We start from the raw sequence: 22,815 nt of genomic DNA on the forward strand, positions 1-22,815 counted from the left end.
TTATTTAGATTTTGCTCATTTGTGAGGCTAATGGAAACGCAGCTATCGACACCATTAATCAGTGTTTCTAACTTTAATGTCTAACCTGTTCTACACAATCCAAATCAGGTGCTGTCGGTGCTCATCAAGAAGCTGGGCACGGCTCTGCAGGACGAGAAGGAGAAGAAAGGACGAGACAAAGACGAACACTGACCTTTGACCTTTGAACCAACAATGTTCTCTGTACATTTAGATCAAAGTGTTTTCTCCTCACTGATTGTTTCCTTTGCCTTGTCTTTGGTTCCCATGGTGAACGTGATCACATGGTGAACTGGCAGCATGTGACAGTGTCCTCCTCTGATGTGAACAAATGAACTCTATTTTGAACAAGATGATTAATTTATGGCTATGTGATGATGATGATGATGAGCTTGATGTGTCTTTTGTAAATCATACAGTAGATCTTGTGTACATAGTTTTCTTAAATGCGTTGATTTCCTAACCCGATGAATCCATTGCCATTCCAGGTTTTGATAAAGAAACCCAGGTCTGTTATTGGTGTGTGCGTCCTTTTTTAATTCATTTACACACGTCGCTCGCCAGGGTTGGGCTCTATTACATTTTAAAATTACAATTACATCTTCAATTATCCATGTTCAATTACTACTCAACCATGATTACAGTGACCAACATTTTTACCAATTACATTTACAGCTAGAATATTAACATTTTCTGAAGAAAATTCAAGTGATAATGCAGGTACTGGCCCATGTCACCCTGCATTAGCATAGCATTAGCTTAACGTAAGCACTAGAGTTAGCCTAGCGTCAACATTAACCTAGTGTTAGCAATAGCATTAGCCTAGATTTAGCATTAGAGCATTAGCCTAAAAATTGCATTAGCCTCGCTTTTGCAATAGCCTAGCATTGACATTGACTTAGCATTAGCATTTGCCTAGCATTAGCACTAACCTATCATTAGCATTCAAAATATAGCATTGTGAATATCTGTATCATTTGTATATAATTTGTATTATTATTATTAGTATAATCTATCCTTTATTTTCTACTACTGTAATGTGTGTATATCTGATCCCTATTATTTTAATAGTCTTCTACTTAATTATGCACTTATATAATGTTTATTCTTTTTTTTCATCTTTGTTAAATATTTTATTTTTTTATTTGTGATTTTTTTTTTCTGTGGCTGTAACATAAACAATTTCCCCGAGATTAATAAAGGAATTTTGATTATAAATAGCTTAATATTTGCAATTAGTTTGAAAAAAGTAGAAATGGGTTGAAAAAGTTAAATTACAATTCAATACACACATTCAATGAAACTCCACAATATTTGGAGCATGGTAATTTTCCCATGCTTTTATCACAACTGCAGTCATTTTAAATCTCAAATTGTTCAAAGAACTAAAATTTTCTGAAAGTATTTCTCATAATTTGTGTGTAACCCCGGTTCTATGAGTAATATGAGTGCGATGTCTCACTCATACCTAAAGTTCTATTTCATAATATTTTGTGACGTGTCTCACTATGGGGTACGGCAGCTTCTGCAGTGCAGACATGCTTATCGAGCAAAAAAACAGCCCGCAATGCAGAGTCAGTTATACATCAGGACAAACAGTCCAGCATGTAAACCTGGACAAATGTGAGGGGGGAGGACCAACTCGCCGCTGCACAAATGTCCTGAACAGACACTCCCCTGAACAAGGCCCAGGACGTGGTGAGACGTCGAGTCGAGTGTGCGTGCAGGTCCTCAGGCAGCCACAGACCCCAAACAATGAACCCCATTGTTCATTGCCAAAGCAACAGCCCCCATCACCCCATAAGCATCACCTGTGACAGGTGCTGCTTAGCCCTGTAGGAAATAGCCCAGGAGACGAACAGCTGATCGCTCCGCCTGACGCCCCCTACATGTCCAAGTACGTGCGTAACGCACGGACTGAACACGACAAATTAGGCCGCTGCCCATCCTGCAAGGCAGAAAGGCTAACAGGTCAAAGGGAGATGAAGAGTCCACCACCGTCGGCACAAAGGCCAAGTTGGGCTCCAAAATAATCCTCACATCACCCGGGAAGAGCTGAGCACATGACGGGTGAACCGAGAGCACATGCACAGATGTCACTAACCCAGTTAGCTGAAGCCAGCGCTGGTAACAACTCAGCTCACAGGGAAGCAACCCGAAGGCTAGCTTCCCCCAGCGGCTCAAGTGGAGGATGCTTAAGATCTCTAGGTTATGTGTATAACCCCGGGGGGGGGGCGGGGCCTGGGCTGCTGTTCTTGTGCCGTCTGGGGCTGTGCGGTCTTGCTAGGTTGTGGCCGGTTCGTGGGCTCGGGTGGGTGGTTTGGCCCGGGGCCTCACCCTTGGGGGTCCCTTGTCCACCTAGGTGTAAAAAGGGAGAGCAGTATTACACCTGCTCTCCCTTTTTATATCCTCCCTATAATAAAAGATTTCTTACCCTTCCTTTGGGAGGGCTGGTGATGGTCACAATTAAGCAATACAATAAAGCAATTTATTTTATTGCAATAAAAAAACATGCATTTCTGTGTCATAATGATTGCACTTCTTGTAATGTTGACCTTTGACAGCATGTTCAGAAAGGGAAAAAAAAAATGTATATAACCCCGGTTCCATGAGTAATAAGAGAGAGAAACCTCACTCATAATTAATGACAAAGAACCCCCCACTTGCAATCATACAGAGAGCTAGTGGAAGAGGCCCAGGCGCCCTGTAAGCTGGAGATCACACACTGTGAGGGTCCCACCTCTGACAGACGGAGCCATTCAATGGCCAAGCCCACAGACCCAGCTGCTCTGGGTTTGGGTGGAAGATCCTTCCTCCCGCCTGTGACAGTAGATCCCTGCGCAGCAGGAGTTGCCAAGGAGGAGCGCACAGCAGCTGGTAAATCTCTGCCAGCCAGTGCATGGCTGGCCAGTGAGGAGCCACCAGGATCAATGCATGACCTTGCTCCCTCACCCTGGACAGAGTGAGAGGTATAAGAGCCAACGAGGGAAACGCGTAAAGCAGTGTGCTTGGCAAATGTACGCCAGTACATCTACGCCAAGGGAAGCATCCGAGCCATGCAGGGAGAAAAACAACGCGCACTGCATGTTTTTCTCCACGGCGAACAGATCCACCTTGGCCCGTTAATAGCGGGCCCACAACTGTTGCACCACCAGTGGGTGTAACCTCCATTCCCCGTACATCAGCGCGCCCCGAGACAGCAGGTCCGCGCCTACATTCAGGACCCCAGGAACGTCGCTCTCAAAGAGAGGAGATGAACACAACTCCACAAGATCGGCTTGCGTGCCAGCAGCTGCAGCCGACGGGAGCGTAAACCACCTTGGCGGTTGATATACGCCACCACCGTGGTACTGTCAGTCCTCACCAGGACATGATGCCCCCTGAGAGATGGGAGGAAGTGGATCAGCGAGAGGAACACCGCTGACAACTCCAAATAATTTATGTGACAGCATCTGCATATGCTTTCCAGCAGCCCCTTACCGACCTGCCTTCGAACACCCCACCCCAGCCCGTCAGGCTGGCATTCATGGAGATCACCTTCCCAGATGTAACGGTCACAAAATCTGAGGCCCGCCAGCGGCACAGGGCTGTGCTGCACTCCGGCGTAACCCAAACCCGAGACCCACGCACGCCGGACCTGGAGGGCGTCGAGAACCGTGATCTGGGACAGCAGCAGATGTGCTGGGATCTGTCAGCTCTGGCTGTGTGGCACAGAGCTAGCAGCGGTACTGTCACCGGGGTCGTAACAGAGTGAGAGGCCGCTGGAGGCTAACGTACACGCTGGAGCGGCAACGTTGGAACGAGCAGTCAGCCGGAGCCGAGGCTTGGGGTTTTTCACGCTTTGCAGCAGTGAAGGACAGGCCGGAAGCGTCAAGTGGTGATGCCCGGGAGCTCTGGACCTGTCGGTGCAGAGCTCGGAGCGGCTAACAGACACCGTGAGTGAGAGAGCCCCTGGAGGACCAACGCTGGAGGAGAGCCGACAGCCGGAGCTGGTGCTCTGAATTTCACTTACCTGTGAAGGAGCTTCTCGCTTCTTGACCTGTTGTGGTCCATGCAATGCGTTTTATACTTACCAGCGCCCGGCAACTGGAAAACCCGAAGTAATCCGCCTGTGGACAGTTTAGCCAATGAGAACGTGAGATGTGCATGAGAGAGATAAGAGGCGTTTCAATGAGGATCTGTACATTCCGCCCTCACTCTTATAGGGGGTGGGAGTGTCCCCGGAGGGTGGAAAGTTTTTTCCAGCCAATCAGGACTTGGTGGATTGAGAAAAGTCCTTGTGAGGGCTACAGGGAGTGTGTATCCCATAGTGAGACATCTCACAAAATATTATAAATAGAACTGTCACTTATTGCTTATCATATTATGATTTAAATACGTAGTGTGAGGTACAAACTCTTGGACATTAATATTGAAATTGCTCATTTTTCCACTTAAACTACTTTATTTTTGGCCCCTGGACTAAAATGACTTTGATACCAAAGCTTTAGACAGTTTGATGATTTAAAACAAAGCCAAATGTCAATCCTTTTTATTCACTTGTGACGCAATCGTTAAAGACAAACAGCAGTGGATTTAATATAAAATGAAGACTTGGACGTTGGTTCAGAGACATTTGAAAACAAAGCAGGAAACTGAAGAATTCCTTTTGTGGATCAATAAATGTCATTGTGCTTTTGTGTAGCTCATCTTTGTGTACATTCATGTCAGTGGAAATGGATGTTTGTAATGTGTGGGAGGTTTTTAGAACAGAGTCTGTTAGTTTAAACCAGGGGTTCTCAACCTTGGGGTCAGGACCCTGGGAGGGGGTCACCAGATGCCTTCAAGAAGCAAATAAGAATATTTATTTTTATTTTTGCCATTTGTCGTCCATTATTTGCCAGTTTAAACGAATTGTTCCCACTTTTTAAATTACATTACCCCCCCCCCCCCCCCCCATTTGTGCCAATATTGACACATTGAATTCTTTTTAGCACTTTTTCTGTGTTTTTATCCACTCTAATTTGCAACTTTTAACCGATTCCTGCAGTTTTTAAAATCCCATTTCACCACATTTTCCACCATTTTTTTGTCACTTTGAAGCATTTTATTTGTGATTAAAACCAGGATTTCCATCTTTAAAGCTGATATCTGGAGTTTGTGGCCAGTTGCCTGTGTCTGCAATACAGTTTGAATTCATCCTGGATCAGCTCCATTTATGATGATTATTTGATCGATATTGTCCTCCATGACTGAGGCAGAGCCCCTCCATGCACCGGGGAAAGGGTTAATGTGATGACGGGCAGTGGACGGGGCGTCCCGCGGCTCCAGCAGCAGAACGAGAGCCGCTGACGGTGGACCAGAGCCGGGGAGCGTCCTCCTTCCTCCTCCCTCCTCCGTGGAGCGATGCTCGGTGACATGGACTGAGGAAGCAGCTCATCGGGGGGAGATGAACCATCCTGGGCAGCGACCCTCCAGCCTCCCGGTGCCCAGCTCGGTGAGTCTCACCTGGACAAACGGACGGTGATATGACGGTATCTTTGATCTTTGATCGAATATAAACAAGCTGCTGGATTTTTGGATATTTTCCTGATTGATCCAAACTTATGCAGAAATCCAACACTTTAGTTTATTTAAGAAGTTATATTATATTTTACATCTTTATTCCACTTTAGCACAGCTGGTGTTTTTGGGTTGAATTATAAAGAGAAACTGATTTACAATGTATAGATAGATATAGATAGATACTGTAGATATAGATAGATATAGATATAGATAGATATTGTAAATAGATATAGATAGATAGATATATTAACAGATAGATAGAGAGATAGATAGATATAAATAGATAGATAGATATAGTAACAGATAGATAGATATATATAAACAGATAGATATAGATAGATACAGTAGATAGATAGATGAACAGATAGATATATAGATATATAAATAGATAGATGATAGATAGATGGATAGATGGAAGCTTTATTGTCATTATACAACGTATACAATGAAATAAAGGTGCTCTCCAAAAATGAAGAATGACATATTACACATATTTAAATAAAAGATTGGAATATATATATATATATATATAATATTCAGCACACTATACAGTATATTAAAACAATAACATGCAATATAAACAAATGTAAAACTGAGCTGTTTGTGAGATTAATAAATTCGGCACAGATAATGGATGCTCTTGGATGTGAATTATTATATTTTATATGTATTAAAATAACTCTCACTGTTAGTCCAAATATAATCATCAGGATTATTTCTGTTATATATTCTAGTTTTAATAACTTCTGGCCAACTAAACAGTTACAGATATGGTTGATAGAGTTGATGCAGGTTTTAAAAAGATTAATTTATTATTGATCAACATGTGACGGTGTTAATGTTTGTAAACACAGACAGATTTAATGTGATTGTGTGGCTTCATCAGAGGATAATATAAATAATAATAATATAAATAAAGGAAAATATTATATTCTTGACTACTTTATTAACGCATATACAATACATCTTTCTACTGTGATTAGGGCTGGGACGTTAACGTGTTAAACTGCGAATAATTAATTATAGAAAGAAAAAAAAAACGCACTAAAAAAAGAAAGTTAATCACTTTTTTTCTCTCTCACTCCAAACAGAGTGAAACCTTTTCAAGAGTTCCTGTTAAACCCATAATACTGATGCACAGACTACAATACAAGACGGTTATTGTTGTGTTTTCATTGGTGTTCATTTTAGTTTAAACTGTGGATGGAAAACTAAAGTTTTTGGATCACCAGAGCTTTTGCATTCCCTGCTAGCACCTCAATGCTAAACATGAAGCAGCTAGCACCTCAATGCTAAACATGAAGCAGCTAGCACCTCAATGCTAAACATGAAGCAGCTAGCACCTCAATGCTAAACATGAAGCAGCGAGCACCTCAATGCTAAACATGTAGCAGCTAGCACCTCAATGCTAAACATGTAGCAGCTAGCACCTCAATGCTAAACATGTAGCAGCTAGCACCTCAATGTTAAACATGTGGCAGCTAGCACCTCAAGGCTAAACATGTGGCAGCTAGCACCTCAAGGCTAAACATGTGGCAGCTAGCACCTCAATGCTAGACGTGTAGCAGCAAGCACCTCAATGCTAAACGTGTAGCAGCTAGCACCTCAATGCTAAACGTGTAGCAGCTAGGACCTCAGTGCTAAACATGTAGCAGCTAGCACCTCAAGGCTAAACATGTAGCATATGCTTTTAACAACTTTAAATAAATCATCTAAAACCCATATATTATGATATGTTAGACATATTATCAGATTATAACTGACATGTCTGTTTTCAGAGACATTTGTATCCACATGTTTTATTCATCATAATTCATATCAGTGAGTGGAAGGTTAGTGTGATCAAACATTCTCAATGTGACGTTATTTTAGTTTCATGTTTGTTCCTTGTAGCCTGGTAACCTATTTTCCTTTGATTTACATTCAAACCATGTGATTTTTTTAGCGGTAAGTGTTATAAATGTGCTTTTAGTCCTTTCTCGGAAATGTGTAGTTTTTTCACCACGGCAGACGTCACTAATCTTCACCGTCGTCAGATGATTACGTCACTTAGTGGAAGTGTGTGTCATTGTCAAAACAAACGTGATGACCTTCAATAGCAACACGTAGTTGTTCTATAGATGATGATAATTAACGTGTCTGGTCAGTTCAGTGTGAGAGGCTTTAGGGCTGGAGGAGGTTCTTCTTCTACTGATTATTAGAGGTTGTAAATGAACAGATTAGTGCGCTAGCGCCCCCTAGCACTGAGGTCAAAAGCTGAATTGTTAGGTATTATTTCTGGTATTTATGACTGTGCTGTTCTCATTCATTTATTCTATATATTTTATTACTTATACCAGTGCAGTGTCCATAGGAACTATGTGTTACTATAGAAAAGTAAGAGGTTCAGTAGCTTTTTCATTGATGGACAAATGAGGTTGTGTTTGAAGGTGTGACGTCAGGGACATTTAGGTTAGTTGTGAAATGTGGAGTGATAACTATTGTTTTACCAAGGACACTGTAGGGATTTGAACCCCATCTATTCTGATTCCAGTTTGTTGTCCTCACGGATCCGGTGTCATGGTCTGAGTTCACATCGTACTGAGATTGTACATGCGCATATATGCACTACCGAAAAATGAATTTTGTTTTCAAAGTGAAAGGACACGTGTTTTATTTGTTTATTAGATTATGTTAAGGTTAGGTTATAGAGAGATGATTTATTCATGGTATTATTGCAGTCCAAACTGGAGTTGGATAGATAGGACCAATGTTCTAACTGATGACATCATCACTGTAGAGCAAGGACTGATGACATTGTCAAGCTGGGATTGATGACATCATGACTGAGTCCGTCGACTCAGGAGGTGGGGCGTCCAAACAAATCTGACGTTGTACACCCTTTAACCAAGCAGCAGCCATGTTGAAAGTCTCAGGTCAAGTCTTATTCTGATCCGCAGAGATATGTGAGGAACACACACACACACACACACACACACACACACACACACACACACACACACACACACACACACACACACACACACACACACACACACACACACACACACACACTCACACAGAGCCAGGATTGTCAGGAGGAGGAGTTTCCACCTTATGACATAATTTTGGGAGAAAAATCCAACTGTTTAGAGCTGACGTTTTACAAAATGTGGAATAACAAAGGAGGGAGGAAACCGAACTCTGAATGAGGCTAAAGGATGTATATCACTGTAGCAACACCATGATAAAGATCATTTTTCATAATACTGCCTCTTTAAAGACAAATAAAAGACAAGCTTCTTAATGCTGGAATAGTTGTCGTTAATGAAACTGTCCAGGATCACAGATGCTGCTTCTGTCCTCGCTGTGGGCTAAAATAAGTCTGTGAGAAGACTTTAGAAATAAAACATCACATTCAAATCCTGAATCCTCATTTTTGAGATGGATTCAAAAAAACTAAAAAGCCACTGTGCCACGCCACAGGCTTCTCTGAGCACTATTCTACCAAAGCAATGTGAAAGGCCACGTTCTGCATTCATTCCTTTTTAGCCTAATTATTGCTGTAGGGCGTCAACAAAACCTCTCAGTTGTGTTTTTTCCAGAGCTGCTCTGTGAATCACAAAGGACACCAAACAGACATTTCAGTCCTTTTCTTAGAAAAAGCTCCATTTCAGAGCCATGTTCATTAGTTTTTAACTACATCAGTTATTTAAGGACAATATTTATTCATTATTTTTTGTTTGTTTGGGGCGCACCGATTGCATAACCGATCTTTAAAAAGCCTGACCTGCTGATAATCTGACATTAAACATCTGGAATGTTTCAATCTTATTTTATTGTAAAACATTGAAGAATACCCGTGAAACAATACAAAGTGTTGTTTTAACTGCACACGAGGTCGTTTTCTCAACTATAAATTAAAAGTTTAAAACATTGCAGTCCAAAATACTTAATTATATCAGTTTATTTAGTCTTTAATCTTTCACATTTTTAAAACAAACTAAATGTGTTTGGAGCTCTACAGCTAACAGGATAAAAAGCCCTAAAAGTCAAACGTTCTACAATAATAAATCAATAAAGTGTGTAACATTTTACAGTAGAATGAACACGGCCCAGGTTAGTTGTTCTCACACTTATTGCAGTCATTTGTTCATTAGTTGAAGCTTTTTCTTTATGTCCAATGACATGAACTCCATCATTTTCCTGATAGTAGCTTTAACAGCGGCCCACTGACTGGCTCTTTGCTCCGCTAGCTTTAGCTTTAGCATTAGCTTGATTGCTAGCTTCAAATGCTGCTACTCAGCGTTGTGGAGGATTCTTAAAATGTGAATAAGGTAACGTTTTGTTTGCACCACCACTTATTTCTGCTTAACACAAATTACAAATTGCGATCCTTTGCTCTCTTTTTTTAGTGTAAAACTGCTGAACTGTGGCTATGCTAGGCTAACCGTGCTCCAGGTGACTGTTGTTGTTAACTAAGGGTGTATTCATCCATTAGATCAATGAATCAACTACATTGATCTATGCTCAGCATGTAGGCCTTCCATGCATATCATTCTAAAATTATTTTAAAAGATAATCAATCAATTGTGTCAATACAAGGGAACAACTCACTGGATTTAAGCACTTTTTATGGATGTGTTTTAGAAGCTCTTTTAATAATAAAGTTGTGTCTAAAACCAGACAAGCAGCGTTTTTCTGTTTTAAAATCAAATCTTGTTTTGTTTGTGAGATATTTGGAGATTTAAAGATAACTAGGACGAGAGCTTCATGTTTTAATCTCACACAACAGAATAACCAAAGAACAAAGGGTACACGGATTATCCTGTTCAATTAAACTGAAGCGTTGGTAGGACTTTATTAAAAAAAATGTGGAAATATTTGACATTAAATGTTTATTTTCATAGTGAATTTTGAAATGATTACCTTAAAAGAAACAACATTAATCTATGAAAGTTCACCCGTACTGTTCAGTATCCAGAGATTCATTTCATTCACACTGTACATAGTTATTTTTGATAAAAAAAAAGTTACTGAATCCTTTTGGATCGAATCGTTCTAAATTAACCAATATCATCTATGAATTGAATCGGCAACAACGAATCGGGATTCAAATGAAATTGTTGCTGAAACGTGTAGTTAGATGCATGCGCACATAATCTGGTGGGCGGGGCCTGTCAGTCAGCTCACAGCAGAAGGGGACAGTGGCTGATTCTAAGACCTTTGCAGAGGTAGAAAAGATGGGTTTCATATGGAGGGTTCTCGCCAGCGCTGTTGAGCGTAGGGGCCCCCAACGTTGTAGTTCCCAGCAGCGTAGGGGGGATTTTCTGTTGTTTTTTCCTTTTTTAATCGGTACCGTTGTAATAATTGTTGCGCACTTGGACACAAAAGGGACTTCCAGACGTGCACGAGTTGTTTTAACTCTCTTTTTAATCTACATAACGGAAAAACACACACATCAGCCGCAATCTGCTCAGATGATCCCGTCTTCATCTGAGTACCCCAAGGACCCCTGCAGCCACTTAGCTGCCCCTGATGCTATAACTTTTAGCTTTAAAGTAAGGCTGGAACAAAGATTAAAAAACAAAACAAAAACAACTTTAGCTTTACTTCACTAAATTTGGCCCTGTAATCCCCCTATGCTGTGAAAAATTCCTGGTGAGAACCCTGATATGCAAGGATCGGCCATTTTCAGACCCCCCAAAATTAAGGAAATCAGCGTGTAAATTCTAACTGTAACACGTGGGTGGAATTGGACACTTTTGACATTCTTTCACCCGTTTTCCGGTGAAAATGTGTAATATTGTCTAACAATAGGCCAATATGGGTTTTTTAGGGCCGATGCGGATGCCGATTTTTTTTCAATCAGTCTTAGCCGATGACCGATTCGGACTGTAAATTTTCTTGAGCCGATTTTTGGAGCTGATGCTACTTTTGCTCCCTCTGACTGACTGAAGATATATTTTATTAACAGGATTATTGAGTATAAAGATATATAATTATAGTATTAAACACAACCAAACCATGAATAATAGTCCATTCCAATACAACCCCAGAACATAATTTAGCAGAGGAAAATAATGTGATGTCAGATGCGCATTAAGCAGCAAACTCTTCAAGTTTGAATTGCATCAACATTAACAGAAATAAATATTCAAACAATAGTAAACTGTTTCTCAAAGTTTTAAAAACTCTCTTTCTCAGCACAGCACTGAATGAGAAGCAGAGGGAGAGGGAGAGACAGTAACACACACGCTAAACCTCCAGCCAGCTGCTCGTTAAATACAACGGTGACAACAACACGTGGAACCACGGAACATGTCAGACAAGTTAAACAGTTAAAAGATGCCTTGAAACTTTTGAACTTGCAGTTGGGGTTGAAGAGCTTCCTTCACGCTCTGCTGGGGGGGGGGCTCTGCACTCTGCACTCTTCAGCCTCTGTGTTCAGCAAGACGGAGCAGCCTGTGGCAGCCGCTCTGTATATAAAGCGAATCGGCGAACGCAGCAGCGCGCATCAGCCGGTGCTGATACACGTAAAACATGCAAAAAGCTGCCGATTAAATCAGTCGGCCGATGAATTGGTTGATCACTAATATTGTCCCAAAACGTGTCATGTTGGGGTCTGATTTTAAATAAAGAGGCAGAAGAGAAACAGGTCAGTTTGCTTTTTCGTGATCATGGAAAATCTGAGGCCCTTTAGTCGTTTTAATTGACAAATCATTTCAGTTACAGAGTTCAGCTGAACATCCTGTGATTGTGCAGCATTAGAGACGGAGGAAGAGGTTACATACTTTAAAAACCTTCTTATTTGACTACATTTCACACACTGACCTTGAGCTTCATCAGCGCTGAGGTGTGTGTGATGGTGAACGTGAGGATCCAGAGAGAGTTCTAGAAGCTGAAACAGGCCAAAGGCCAGAGTCCAGCCTTCTGTCATAAATGAGTCTTTTTATAAAGCCCATTATTAGTCTCTGTAGGAAGTGCAAAGATACGTCGTACATTATACAGCACTGTCTTATTTTGTCATTCCTCTCCACTCAGGCACTAATTAACAGCCTCATTAGACGGAGCTTTAAATGTTTCAAATGTCACAAGGATGCGTCATGTCATGAATCCTGAGCTGGTTTGGAGCCCAACGCGTCTACTCAGCAAATAAAAGGAAACATCCACTACAATATTAATACCAACAGTGTTTCATTAGCATTTTCATTTGGTCTCAAGGCAAAGAAACTTTTGCATTTTAATGTCATCGTTCGTCTGGTACGAGGAAAACAACATTCAGCAGCTGATTGTTGTAGATGCTTAAATTACAACCTTAGGACAACTGAATTTCAAAAGCAAAAGGACTAAAATAACAGGGACTGTGTGTCTGCAGTTTGTCCTCATTATAACAACACAAGACTCTGAAATGTACTCGTACAGCACAGAAAGATAGACCGACAACATTCTTCATGTTCTAAGGCCGGTGTCACGGTTTACCTCTAAATTATTTTACAATCTCAGTACGTGACTGCTATGTACTAAGAGATGCACTGATTAAAAAAATGCTTAAAACATTACATCAGTCGACCATCGATAAAAAAATCGACCAATGATAAAAAAAAAAAATATGATTGTCATGATCAGATTGCTAATTTATAAGAATACAACAGCTTATTATTGTAAAGTTACGTTAGGTTAATGGTTATTTATTGCAATGTATATTATAATCATGTTTGTTTGGAAAATAAATGATTCCTTTTCATATTGAGATTGCTGCATGAGACACTATCATATAGTCAAGTTATTGACTGAGAATGTCACGGTGGAAGTAGCAGAAATGTATTTTCTGGTCGTGGGCATGCTCATAATCGATCTCAGTACGCGGTAAACTCAGACCGTGACACGGGGCTGCCAGACTCAAAACGCCCTCACTTTCTTCTTCTTCTTCTTGTTGTTGTTGTTGTTGTTGTGTACACGAGTTAAAATCACTGATCCTCTGTTATTCATAAATGGATCAGACTGTAATTTGGTAGATATAATCTATAGATGTGTACGCATCGACGCTCAGAGACTGATTTTCAGGCCCCAAAAGAAAAAACAAAACAAAAATCAATTTCTTATTTATTTGCGAGTCAAATATTACGACGGTTGGTGGTAGCAAATCATTGGCACATACTAATATATAAAAGGGGGCTCATTTCCCCGTACAAGTCACGAGGGCGCCAGGGGACCCCCGGGGGCCCCATTTTTAAAAATGACTACTCCTCCGTTAGTTCTTGTTAGATTGGAATACAGTTTGGTATGAATCCTCTATGAATGAATATGATGAGACACTCATGGGGGTCGAGGGCCCACCCCCCATTTTTGGCAATTTCCAAATTTATGGGAACATAGTCATGTGATTCATCGTTTCAAAAGTAATTCAACGTAGATTACGATTATGACTTGCACAATACCCACCCCCCTTTTTTGGCAACTTCCATTAATGTAGTTTTCTCATTTATTTGTGAGTCAAATATTGTGACAGTTGGTGATATTGAATCATTGACACATATTAATATATAAATGGGGGCTCATTTCCCCGTACAAGTCACGAGGGCGCCACAAATGACAACTCCGTTAATGCTCGCTGAATCAGGCTGTAATTTGAAATGGATATTCTATGAGCAGATGTCTAGAGCCTTTTTTACTCGGTGGAATCGAGTCATTTAACTGAATTCTAGGAAACGTGGTACATGCTATTCGGTGCGGAGACGTTCTGCGTGCCTGGCCATAGTTCATCCAAACCTGTTAAAAATACTGACCCACTCGAGAACATCACAGATGTCTAAACAGCAGCAGGAGTCCTTTTAAAAGAAGAAATATTGCTCTGTACGAGCCTGAGCCTTTGAGCCTGTTCAAACAATGAATACTGTATGTGATGGTTCGATTCCTGCTGGAGCTGAGCAGGAATAAAAGCATAGGATTGATGTGCTGACGATCCTCCTCTAAACTAATTCCATCACATTTTTGTCAGCAATAGAAACATTTATCGCTCAGGAGTGTAAATATTCACTCAAGCAACGATTTGAAAACATTAAATATCAAAGATTGAGATGTAATGATGCTCTTCCTTTCATACATACTTTCATACTTACATGAGGATCATATTTTGGAGAAAAACACAAAGTAGTCAAAATACAGATTATTATTTTAACTGGTATATTTTTGAACCCATATCAAATGCACAATTCTTCATTTATCACCAGGAAAAGGTAAACACAGATATATATATATATATAAAAATAAAAAAAACATATAGAATATAAATATAAGAAAAGTTTTCACATTTTGAATGCAGTGAAAAAATAGAGGGACGTATGGCCATCCTAGCATACAGTCTTTGTTCTTACTGTTATCTTCTCACCTTTATTCATTTCCCGACTTCAGAAAGCATTTATTTCAATATCCAAACATCTGGAAAAACTTTGTCATGAAAGAATAAAAACTTTTGTTATTTCTAAATGAATGTGCTTCCATCACCAGTTTATATTGAATGGTAATGGAAATGCAGCTCGAGACGTCTAAACAAGCATCATTAAAACAGTTGCAGCGCCACCTATTGTTTAAGCATCAAAGCACAAACTGTGCAGTATCCATTTTATTCCATTCTTATTTCCATCGATTTCTAGCAGATTTAGGATTTATCTTTGCATTCCTACGCTCATGTCATGATTCTTTTTTTTTTTTTCCATTGATCTTTTTACATTTAGAGGAACGTTTGGTGAAAAATGATATTTTCTAGTCTCTTTGGAATGTGAACTTAAATTGTTGTTGGTGAGCACACAGTGACAGTTACACTACATTCGATTGCCCTTTTGTCACTCGATGATGGTTTCTGTTCAGGAATCATTATCATGGAGTTCGATTTCCTGCTGAATGTTCTCACGAGTCATTCTCCAGAACGGGAACGTGTTGTTGAGGTGGGATAAGGGCAAGAAGAAGGATTGAAGCTCAACTGAAGAGAAAAATGAAATCAATCATTCACTGACTGTGGAGCCATGGCAGTGTGAAAGTGATGGAGGAAATAGAAAGTCTCCCCCATGTTTCAACCAACTTTAGGAAATAGAGCAACATCACCAGTCACTGGCCAAGTTACTTTAGGTTTTTCTAAACAGACGTACTGAAATTATTTTATTTAGGATTTACGCTGGTAGCGTAGATAGGGGCGGATTCACTAAGATGTGAAATAAAGGGTGGTAAACCAGGTGTGTCCCTAAATCCATTGGTGGCGCTGTTTCCTCACCTGCTGTGGGGGACTCACTATGGTTGGGGTGCTAATAGGTGGTGTATAGACGTGGTTGAGACCGCCCTATTTAGATGAACATTTTGCTTGTTTAACGTGGAGAGGTGAGTGCGCAAAAGCACAAAAGTTAAATTAGAGGCAGATGGACTTCTCTGTCTGCTGCACAAACTTTTAATAATGTAAAAAACTAAACAAACAAATAAAAATGCTGTTTAATAAACTTTAAAATCTAATGTGTGTCAACATTCAGTTTAGCGATTAGCGTCTGTGTTTGCACCTGAATGTGGGACGTACTATTTTTAGCACAGAAAGCAATCACCGCAAACAGTTCCAGATTTGATAAAATACATTGTGCTCATTTGCATTTCCTCCTCCCATTTTTTTGCTCCCCTTATGAGATCCGCCTACTTTACATATTAATCAGAGGGAAACGCACTAAATGGACTGTGGGCGTATTGTGATGTGCTGAACATGCCCAGTCCTGTGGGGTTTGTACCTTGTACACTTGCTCTTTGTACATTTGCACACGTTTTAATTCCCCCGTAACCTTTAGTGAATCTGCCCCAAAGTGTTGCAGTACTCAGACTGGTCTTAGTCTTGAGACCACATTTCAAAGGTCTTGGTCTGGACTTGGGATTTTCCATCAAGACCAGCACCGATTTCTGCTGTTCTTCAACTTTATTAATGTGATGATTAGGAGAAGAATTTGGTAAAATCATAAATAAAAACAAACAAACAAAAATAGCTGAACACAAGAGGGAATGAAAGGTGGGAGGCGTGGCCAAAGGTGGAGCTTGAATTTTTGGTTCATTTTGTTCCTGAACTTATTCAGGCTGGACATTTGATGCAATTTACAGTTGAACTTTTTCTGATTCATTATTGTTGACATTTTAATGAAAACGTTTCCCATTGGCTCACTGATTGTTCTTCCTGCTTGAAAATCTGTTATGTTGCCTTACGTGTCAAAAACTGGGACCATCATATTATTTCTAGTCAGCAATCCCTCTAAACGCTGACTGTACATTCACCTAACTAATAAATATCTGGCTTTATAATAATTCTGGACTCATCAGTGTCACGGCCAGGCTGAAACAGGAGGTAGGACCCAGGTGCAGAGGTAGTTAAGCAGGCTTTATTTACTGTCTGAATGCAGTGGACATACTTAAGTGACTAAACTAACCTTTGACAGACTGGAAACTAAGGGGAAAAATGACAAACCCTGGCGTAACATAAAATAAGTATTTATTGCATCATCCGCTGCAATAAATACTGACCATAATCACGTAACAGACCGAGCCTAATGACGAACTATTTAAAACGAACAGATGTGATAGTAACGGATTACCAGTACTCCCGTTACTGTACCTGTGTTGCTTTTATTGGTACTTGTACTTTTTTTTGTACATTTCTAAATCAGTGATTTTACTTTTACTTCAGTAAGTTTTAAAAGAAGTAATTAGTTACATTTCTACACCCAACCATTACTGAGTAAATTATTATTATTTTTGTTTTAAAATGATCAACAGACATTGTGAAACTACAAAAAATTAAATGACCAGACAACAATCAAATCTATCACATCACAGTCAACCAATCAGATTAAACATAATGTATCACATCATAGCTGACCAATCAGATTAAACATAATGTATCACGTCATAGCTGACCAATCAGATTAAACATAATGTATCACGTCATAGCTGACCAATCAGATTAAACATAATGCTGTGCCACAGATGTGGTACATTTCTATAAAAAATAAAACTCAACCAGACACTTTGAAAAGGTTCTGATGCTGGGAGACGTTGTAATGAAGCGTGTGGGTTACTACATCCAACAACCCAACATTTTGACTTATCCTCTCGTAACTTCTGCATCCTGGAGCTTGGACTACAAAATAAAAGCCAGAAATAAAAATGGCGGATTGCTCGAAGTGTTGGGCCTGGAGTTGATGAACTAATTTGGCAGTTCTGCTGCAAATACTGTGATGTAATTCAAAAAACGTAATAGAGAATAGAAAAATCGAAACAGATTGAAAAATATGACCAAAACAGAATATAAAGATATCAACGGAGCATCTGAAGAGACTAATTTGAACTTTTCTGTACTTCTAAACACTATAAATATACAACAAAATGCATTTAAGGGCTAAAAAAGTGGATTTAGCATGATATGTCCCCTTTAAGCAGCTATTGTGATTGTGAGTCAGACAAACGCTGCTTCAGCCATTGTGTGTTTATCACCAGAGCTGCTACGTTGCTTTCTTGTCATCCTCACCTATTCTAACCACAGGAATATTCCACTAAAGACGATAGTCCACTGTTTAATCCAACCACTGCGTCGCATTGGGTCAAAAACACGTCAGATCATGTCAAAGGCGATAACAGTTTTGTTTTCGTCAACAATAATTTAGTTGACGCCCCTTTTCTCATGACTATAACGAAACGGTGACGAGCTAAACATGGCTCTCTTATGACTAGAACATGACGATAAACATGGTTGAGTTTTCGTTGACATGACGAGAATGGACGAAAACGTCAGTGAAAATGCACAACACATCCTCCTACTGTGCAGGTAATCTGTCCGTCAAAAGCAAAAAAATATATATCAGCAATGTCTTGTTGGGTCACGCCCACTACTGCGGTCACTCGTCACAGCATGATAGCAGCCTCAACAAAGGGGCTTGGTGGTCAGAAACGACTGATCCATGCGTAACCATTCCTGTTCAGCAGCTTGACCGTGTTGAAAACGCACAGGGAGGTTGATTTAGGGTTAACTACCTTCACTTTAGCATTAGCGTTAGAGCAGCACACACGTCTGTGTGAGATGTGCTGCAGCTTTTATTACATTAACTGTTACTCACTGAACTAAACTACTAACAATTTTCCTCTAATAATTCGTCCAACTCTCGTATCCTGTTACGTTCACTCACACCTCTACCGCTCTCTCTCTCTCGCTCGTCCACACACACACACACACACACACATGCTGCTCTCATTCTCTTAAAGCCTTAAAGGGATCCTCCACTGTAACAACTTGTGCTGTACAACTGGAGCTCTTCTTCTTCTCTTCCTCATGTCGTCTATGAAACAGCAGAGATGAACTGTCGCCTCCTGCGTTCACAGATTTTTTCGGCTCATAGATTTTGTTTATCAATTTTTGGTAAACAAAAGAGATTTACATCAACTTTTTTTTAACTTTTATTGATTTTTAGAGCAGCACAAGTTGTTATTTTAACTGAAAAAGCTTCTAAGTGATCCTGAATGCTTCACCTTGTTAGGCATAGATCTTCTAATAAGGACATATTAAAGATTTTAGACCACATTTGTAAAAACTTTCAGAACAACCTGTAATTCTTCATTCCACTTTCAAACAGTTATTGACCTAAATTGATGTTGAAAAACTAATACTTTAAAAAATAAAACGACAAACTAAAATTAGAAAAAAACCTTTTTTGAGATTTTGTTGACTGAAACTAGACTAAAACTATCACATTTTGAAATGACTAAAATGTGACTAAAACAAATAAACATTTTCATCCATAAGACTAGGACTAAAACTAAAAAAGCTGCCAAAAACAACACTGGGTGATACGAGGGGATATAACGGCTACTAAAAGTGGAACTTTGTGGTTAAGGGAGCATGCTTGTACTGGTAGGCTCACTGGTTCTAATCTCCTTGGTCCATCACTGTGGGATGTCGATCAGTCCCTGCACTGCTCCTCAGGGAGGGGTTAAATGCAGAGAACACATTTAATGTATGTAGTTTTACATATATGACCATAAAGTATAATGTATGTTCAGGCAAAACTAAAAAGCCTTTAATCTTGGTCCTGGATACTGTGTTTTTGAGCAAACACTCGCGTAGATTTCCCCATTTTAAGTTGTCTTCCTTGTTTGTGGATGTTGAGCTGTTGTTACCTACTGGTTCTAACGTGATTTTACTAAACCACATAGTTTTCTTCTTAAAAAAAGCGATCTACACAAGTATCTTATGATGACAAAGCAAAAACAGATTTTTGTAAAAAGAAATATATGTATATAAACATTAAAGGTTAATATTTTGTTGAAGCAGCAATCACAGTCTGAGCTGAAGGACATCCACACACTGCTTGTAAAGCGACTCCTTTGTTTTACTAATGAGTCTGACAATCATTAAGTGAGCTGCTACATACTGTTTTAGTGAGAAGTAGCTTCTGTCTGACCACTGGACCATCAAGGCCAGATGGTGGACGACTCACATCTCCAAATCTTAACACCGTTCTAACCCCTCAGCTGATCCAGGGAGAATCCTGGTGGTTCCAAACTTCTTCCATTGTCAAATGAGCGAAAGCCGAGTGTCTGTATTCACAAAGCTTCTCAGAGCTCTGGACTTAGCCTCAACATTCCTAGCAAGGAATCTGAGCTTCAAAGGGATTCAGGAAGTTTCTGAGAGCAACTCTGATAAAAGTTCACAGAAACTTTATCTTAATGAGGAGGTGTGGTTGACCTGTTGCTGGGTATGATGCAGTCTGATAAGAGCTGTGATTGGTTGTTAGAGCTCCTAGTAATGAATGGAGAATAAAATTAACTGACCATACGTGGACTGCATTAAGAAATGTGTAGTCATGAAATTCATTTAATTCAGCAAAATGTAATAATTTGTTTAACACGTTTGAACCTCATTCACATGCAGATAATTATATTAATTTACTTATTGTTGTTAACTGTCCACATTGGTCATTTTACCACTTTATGTATTTGATATTAATGGCGGAGCAGACACAGCTGTCAGTGATTACTGTGATTAATGAAGCTCTTTAAAAAGTGAAACAGAAGAGTATGAAGTGGGAAACTGCGTCCTGGGATTACATCACAAGGGAAGAAGCATTGCTCTGATAATTAGTGTGTCGTTCCTTCTGTGTGTGCGCACAAGATACGAGTGTGAAGCACTGCTATTAAAGTGAGGACAGAGAGTACAGCAAACAAATCACGCAGAAATACAAAGCTGCTATTACGTTACGCTGTGTAAGAAAAGTCAGAATCACAATAGTTAAAACAAACCAGAAATGCTATAATAATAATAGTAATAATAATAATAATAGTAATTATTATTATTATTATTATAAATATAAGCTGGTACTGTCTTAAATCACTGTTGTAGAGAATATTACTTGGTTCTGTCTGTCTTTCTCTCTTTTTTGTCTGTTTAAGACACTTTTAAGGCTTCTTAAAGTCCTCCTCACTACTTCTAACAGTTTTCCATCTTAGGAGCTTCTCTTAGAGCCTAAGATGCTTTGTGAATTACTTTTATCCTAACAAGGAAAAATTCTAAGATTTTTCTAAGAGTGACATCACTGAGAGCTACATTTAGCCTGAGGATGTTTTGTGGTCTTTTCAGGATGTTTAATGCTGCTGATGGTTTTATTTTCATCCCTAGATTGAATGGATCTGATGTTGGAGGTCTTTCTTCTCTGGTATAAACTGGTAACACTAGCTGGGTTTCCATTACAGATTTTGGCAAAATTAAAGCGATGTTTCTAAATGTGCTTTGAACTTGTTTCCATTGACCATTGTTTTGGGGAGGAGCCTTGTAATGGACGCTCCAACCTTCCTTATAACACTCCGTATTCTTTTGTTGTTTCAGGTCTAATGTGGCAGTAATAATTTAGTATAACGCTAAGAAATGTCTGGGTCTCCTCTTCTGTCCACATGTACCGCGTCATGTTTTCTCAGAGAGAAGTGGTCATGTGACCATGTACGTCACATTCTGTGATGTGTATTTGCGGAAAAAGTGTTTCCATGGCGCTTTTGTGACACATTTCAATCTCGAAATGTCTGAAATTCCTCCTCATGAAAGCGTAAAAACTTGTGAGCGATATTTAAGTGTTTTTTTTTTTTTAATTCAGGTGTTTCCATTTCCTGTTTTTATTGCGCTATTTAGATTTTGCGCATTTCAGTGTAATGGAAACACAGCTAGTGACTCCCTTTTTATAGACGTGTGTGCAATTCCAAATCATGTCATCACCTCTTCACAAAAACTGGAGAATTCAAAATAGCAAAAAAACCTGACGCCTTAAAATGTGAATAACAAAAATCATATTTACAGAGAGAAAAAAAAAATCACAAAATGAATGGAGCATTAAAATATCAATGTTTAAATGTCTGTAACTCATTGGTTAATAATAAATGGGTCAGTTTCTCATTCCGACTGTTTGACTAATATCATTTGATCAAGACTTCTTTTTTTAATGTTTCACTTTGTCTACACATGCTGTCGAAGGTCAACACTATATATAAGTGCAATTTTTTTTACGACAGCAATGCATGTTTTGTAATTGCAATTAAATAAATTCATTTATTTAATTGCATAATTGTGACCATTACAAGCCGTCCTTAAGGAAGGATAAGAAACACTTTATTATAGGGAGGATATAAAAAGAGAGGGCAGTGTTACAGTGGGGCAAAAAAGTATTTAGTCAGCCACCAATTGTGCAAGTTCTCCCACTTAAAATGATGACAGAGGTCTGTAATTTTCATCATAGGTTCACTTCAACTGTGAGAGACAGAATGTGAAAAAAAACTCCAGGAATTCACATTGTAGGATTTTTAAAGAATTTATTTGTAAATTATGGTGGAAAATAAGTATTTGGTCAATAACAAAAATTCAACTCAATACTTTGTAATATAACCTTTGTTGGCAATAACAGAGGTCAAACGATTACTATAGGTCTTTACCAGGTTTGCACACACAGTAGCTGGTATTTTGGCCCATTCCTTCATGCAGATCTTCTCGAGAGCAGTGATGTTTTGGGGCTGTCGCCGAGCAACACGGACTTTCAACTCCCTCCACAGATATTCTATGGGGTTGAGATCTGGAGACTGGCTAGGCCACTCCAGGACTTTCAAATGCTTCTTACGGAGCCACTCCTTCGTTGCCCGGGCGGTGTGTTTGGGATCATTGTCATGCTGGAAGACCCAGCCACCTTTCATCTTCAAAGCTCTCACTGATGGAAGGAGGTTTTG

General features: G+C 39.5%; 2 protein-coding genes across 12 annotated transcripts in view; both read left to right on the plus strand.

The window, feature by feature from the left end:
• Positions 1-534, plus strand: part of kiaa1109 (KIAA1109 ortholog) — a 188,069-nt gene extending 187,535 nt beyond the window's left edge. For all 11 annotated transcript variants that reach the window (XM_028438564.1, XM_028438569.1, XM_028438571.1 and 8 more), the window contains one exon: positions 109-534. In XM_028438564.1, coding sequence (XP_028294365.1) covers positions 109-192 — 84 coding nt within the window. In that variant the 3' untranslated portion in view covers positions 193-534. The remainder of the gene's footprint in view (positions 1-108) is intronic.
• Positions 535-5,298: 4,764 nt separating this feature from the next.
• Positions 5,299-22,815, plus strand: part of sntg2 (syntrophin, gamma 2) — a 144,966-nt gene continuing 127,449 nt past the window's right edge. The window contains exon 1 of the mRNA XM_028438657.1: positions 5,299-5,494. Coding sequence (XP_028294458.1) covers positions 5,447-5,494 — 48 coding nt within the window. The 5' untranslated portion in view covers positions 5,299-5,446. The remainder of the gene's footprint in view (positions 5,495-22,815) is intronic.

This window comes from Gouania willdenowi, chromosome 22 (genome assembly GCF_900634775.1).
Source record: "Gouania willdenowi chromosome 22, fGouWil2.1, whole genome shotgun sequence".
In the NCBI taxonomy this organism is placed as follows: domain Eukaryota; kingdom Metazoa; phylum Chordata; class Actinopteri; order Blenniiformes; family Gobiesocidae; genus Gouania; species Gouania willdenowi.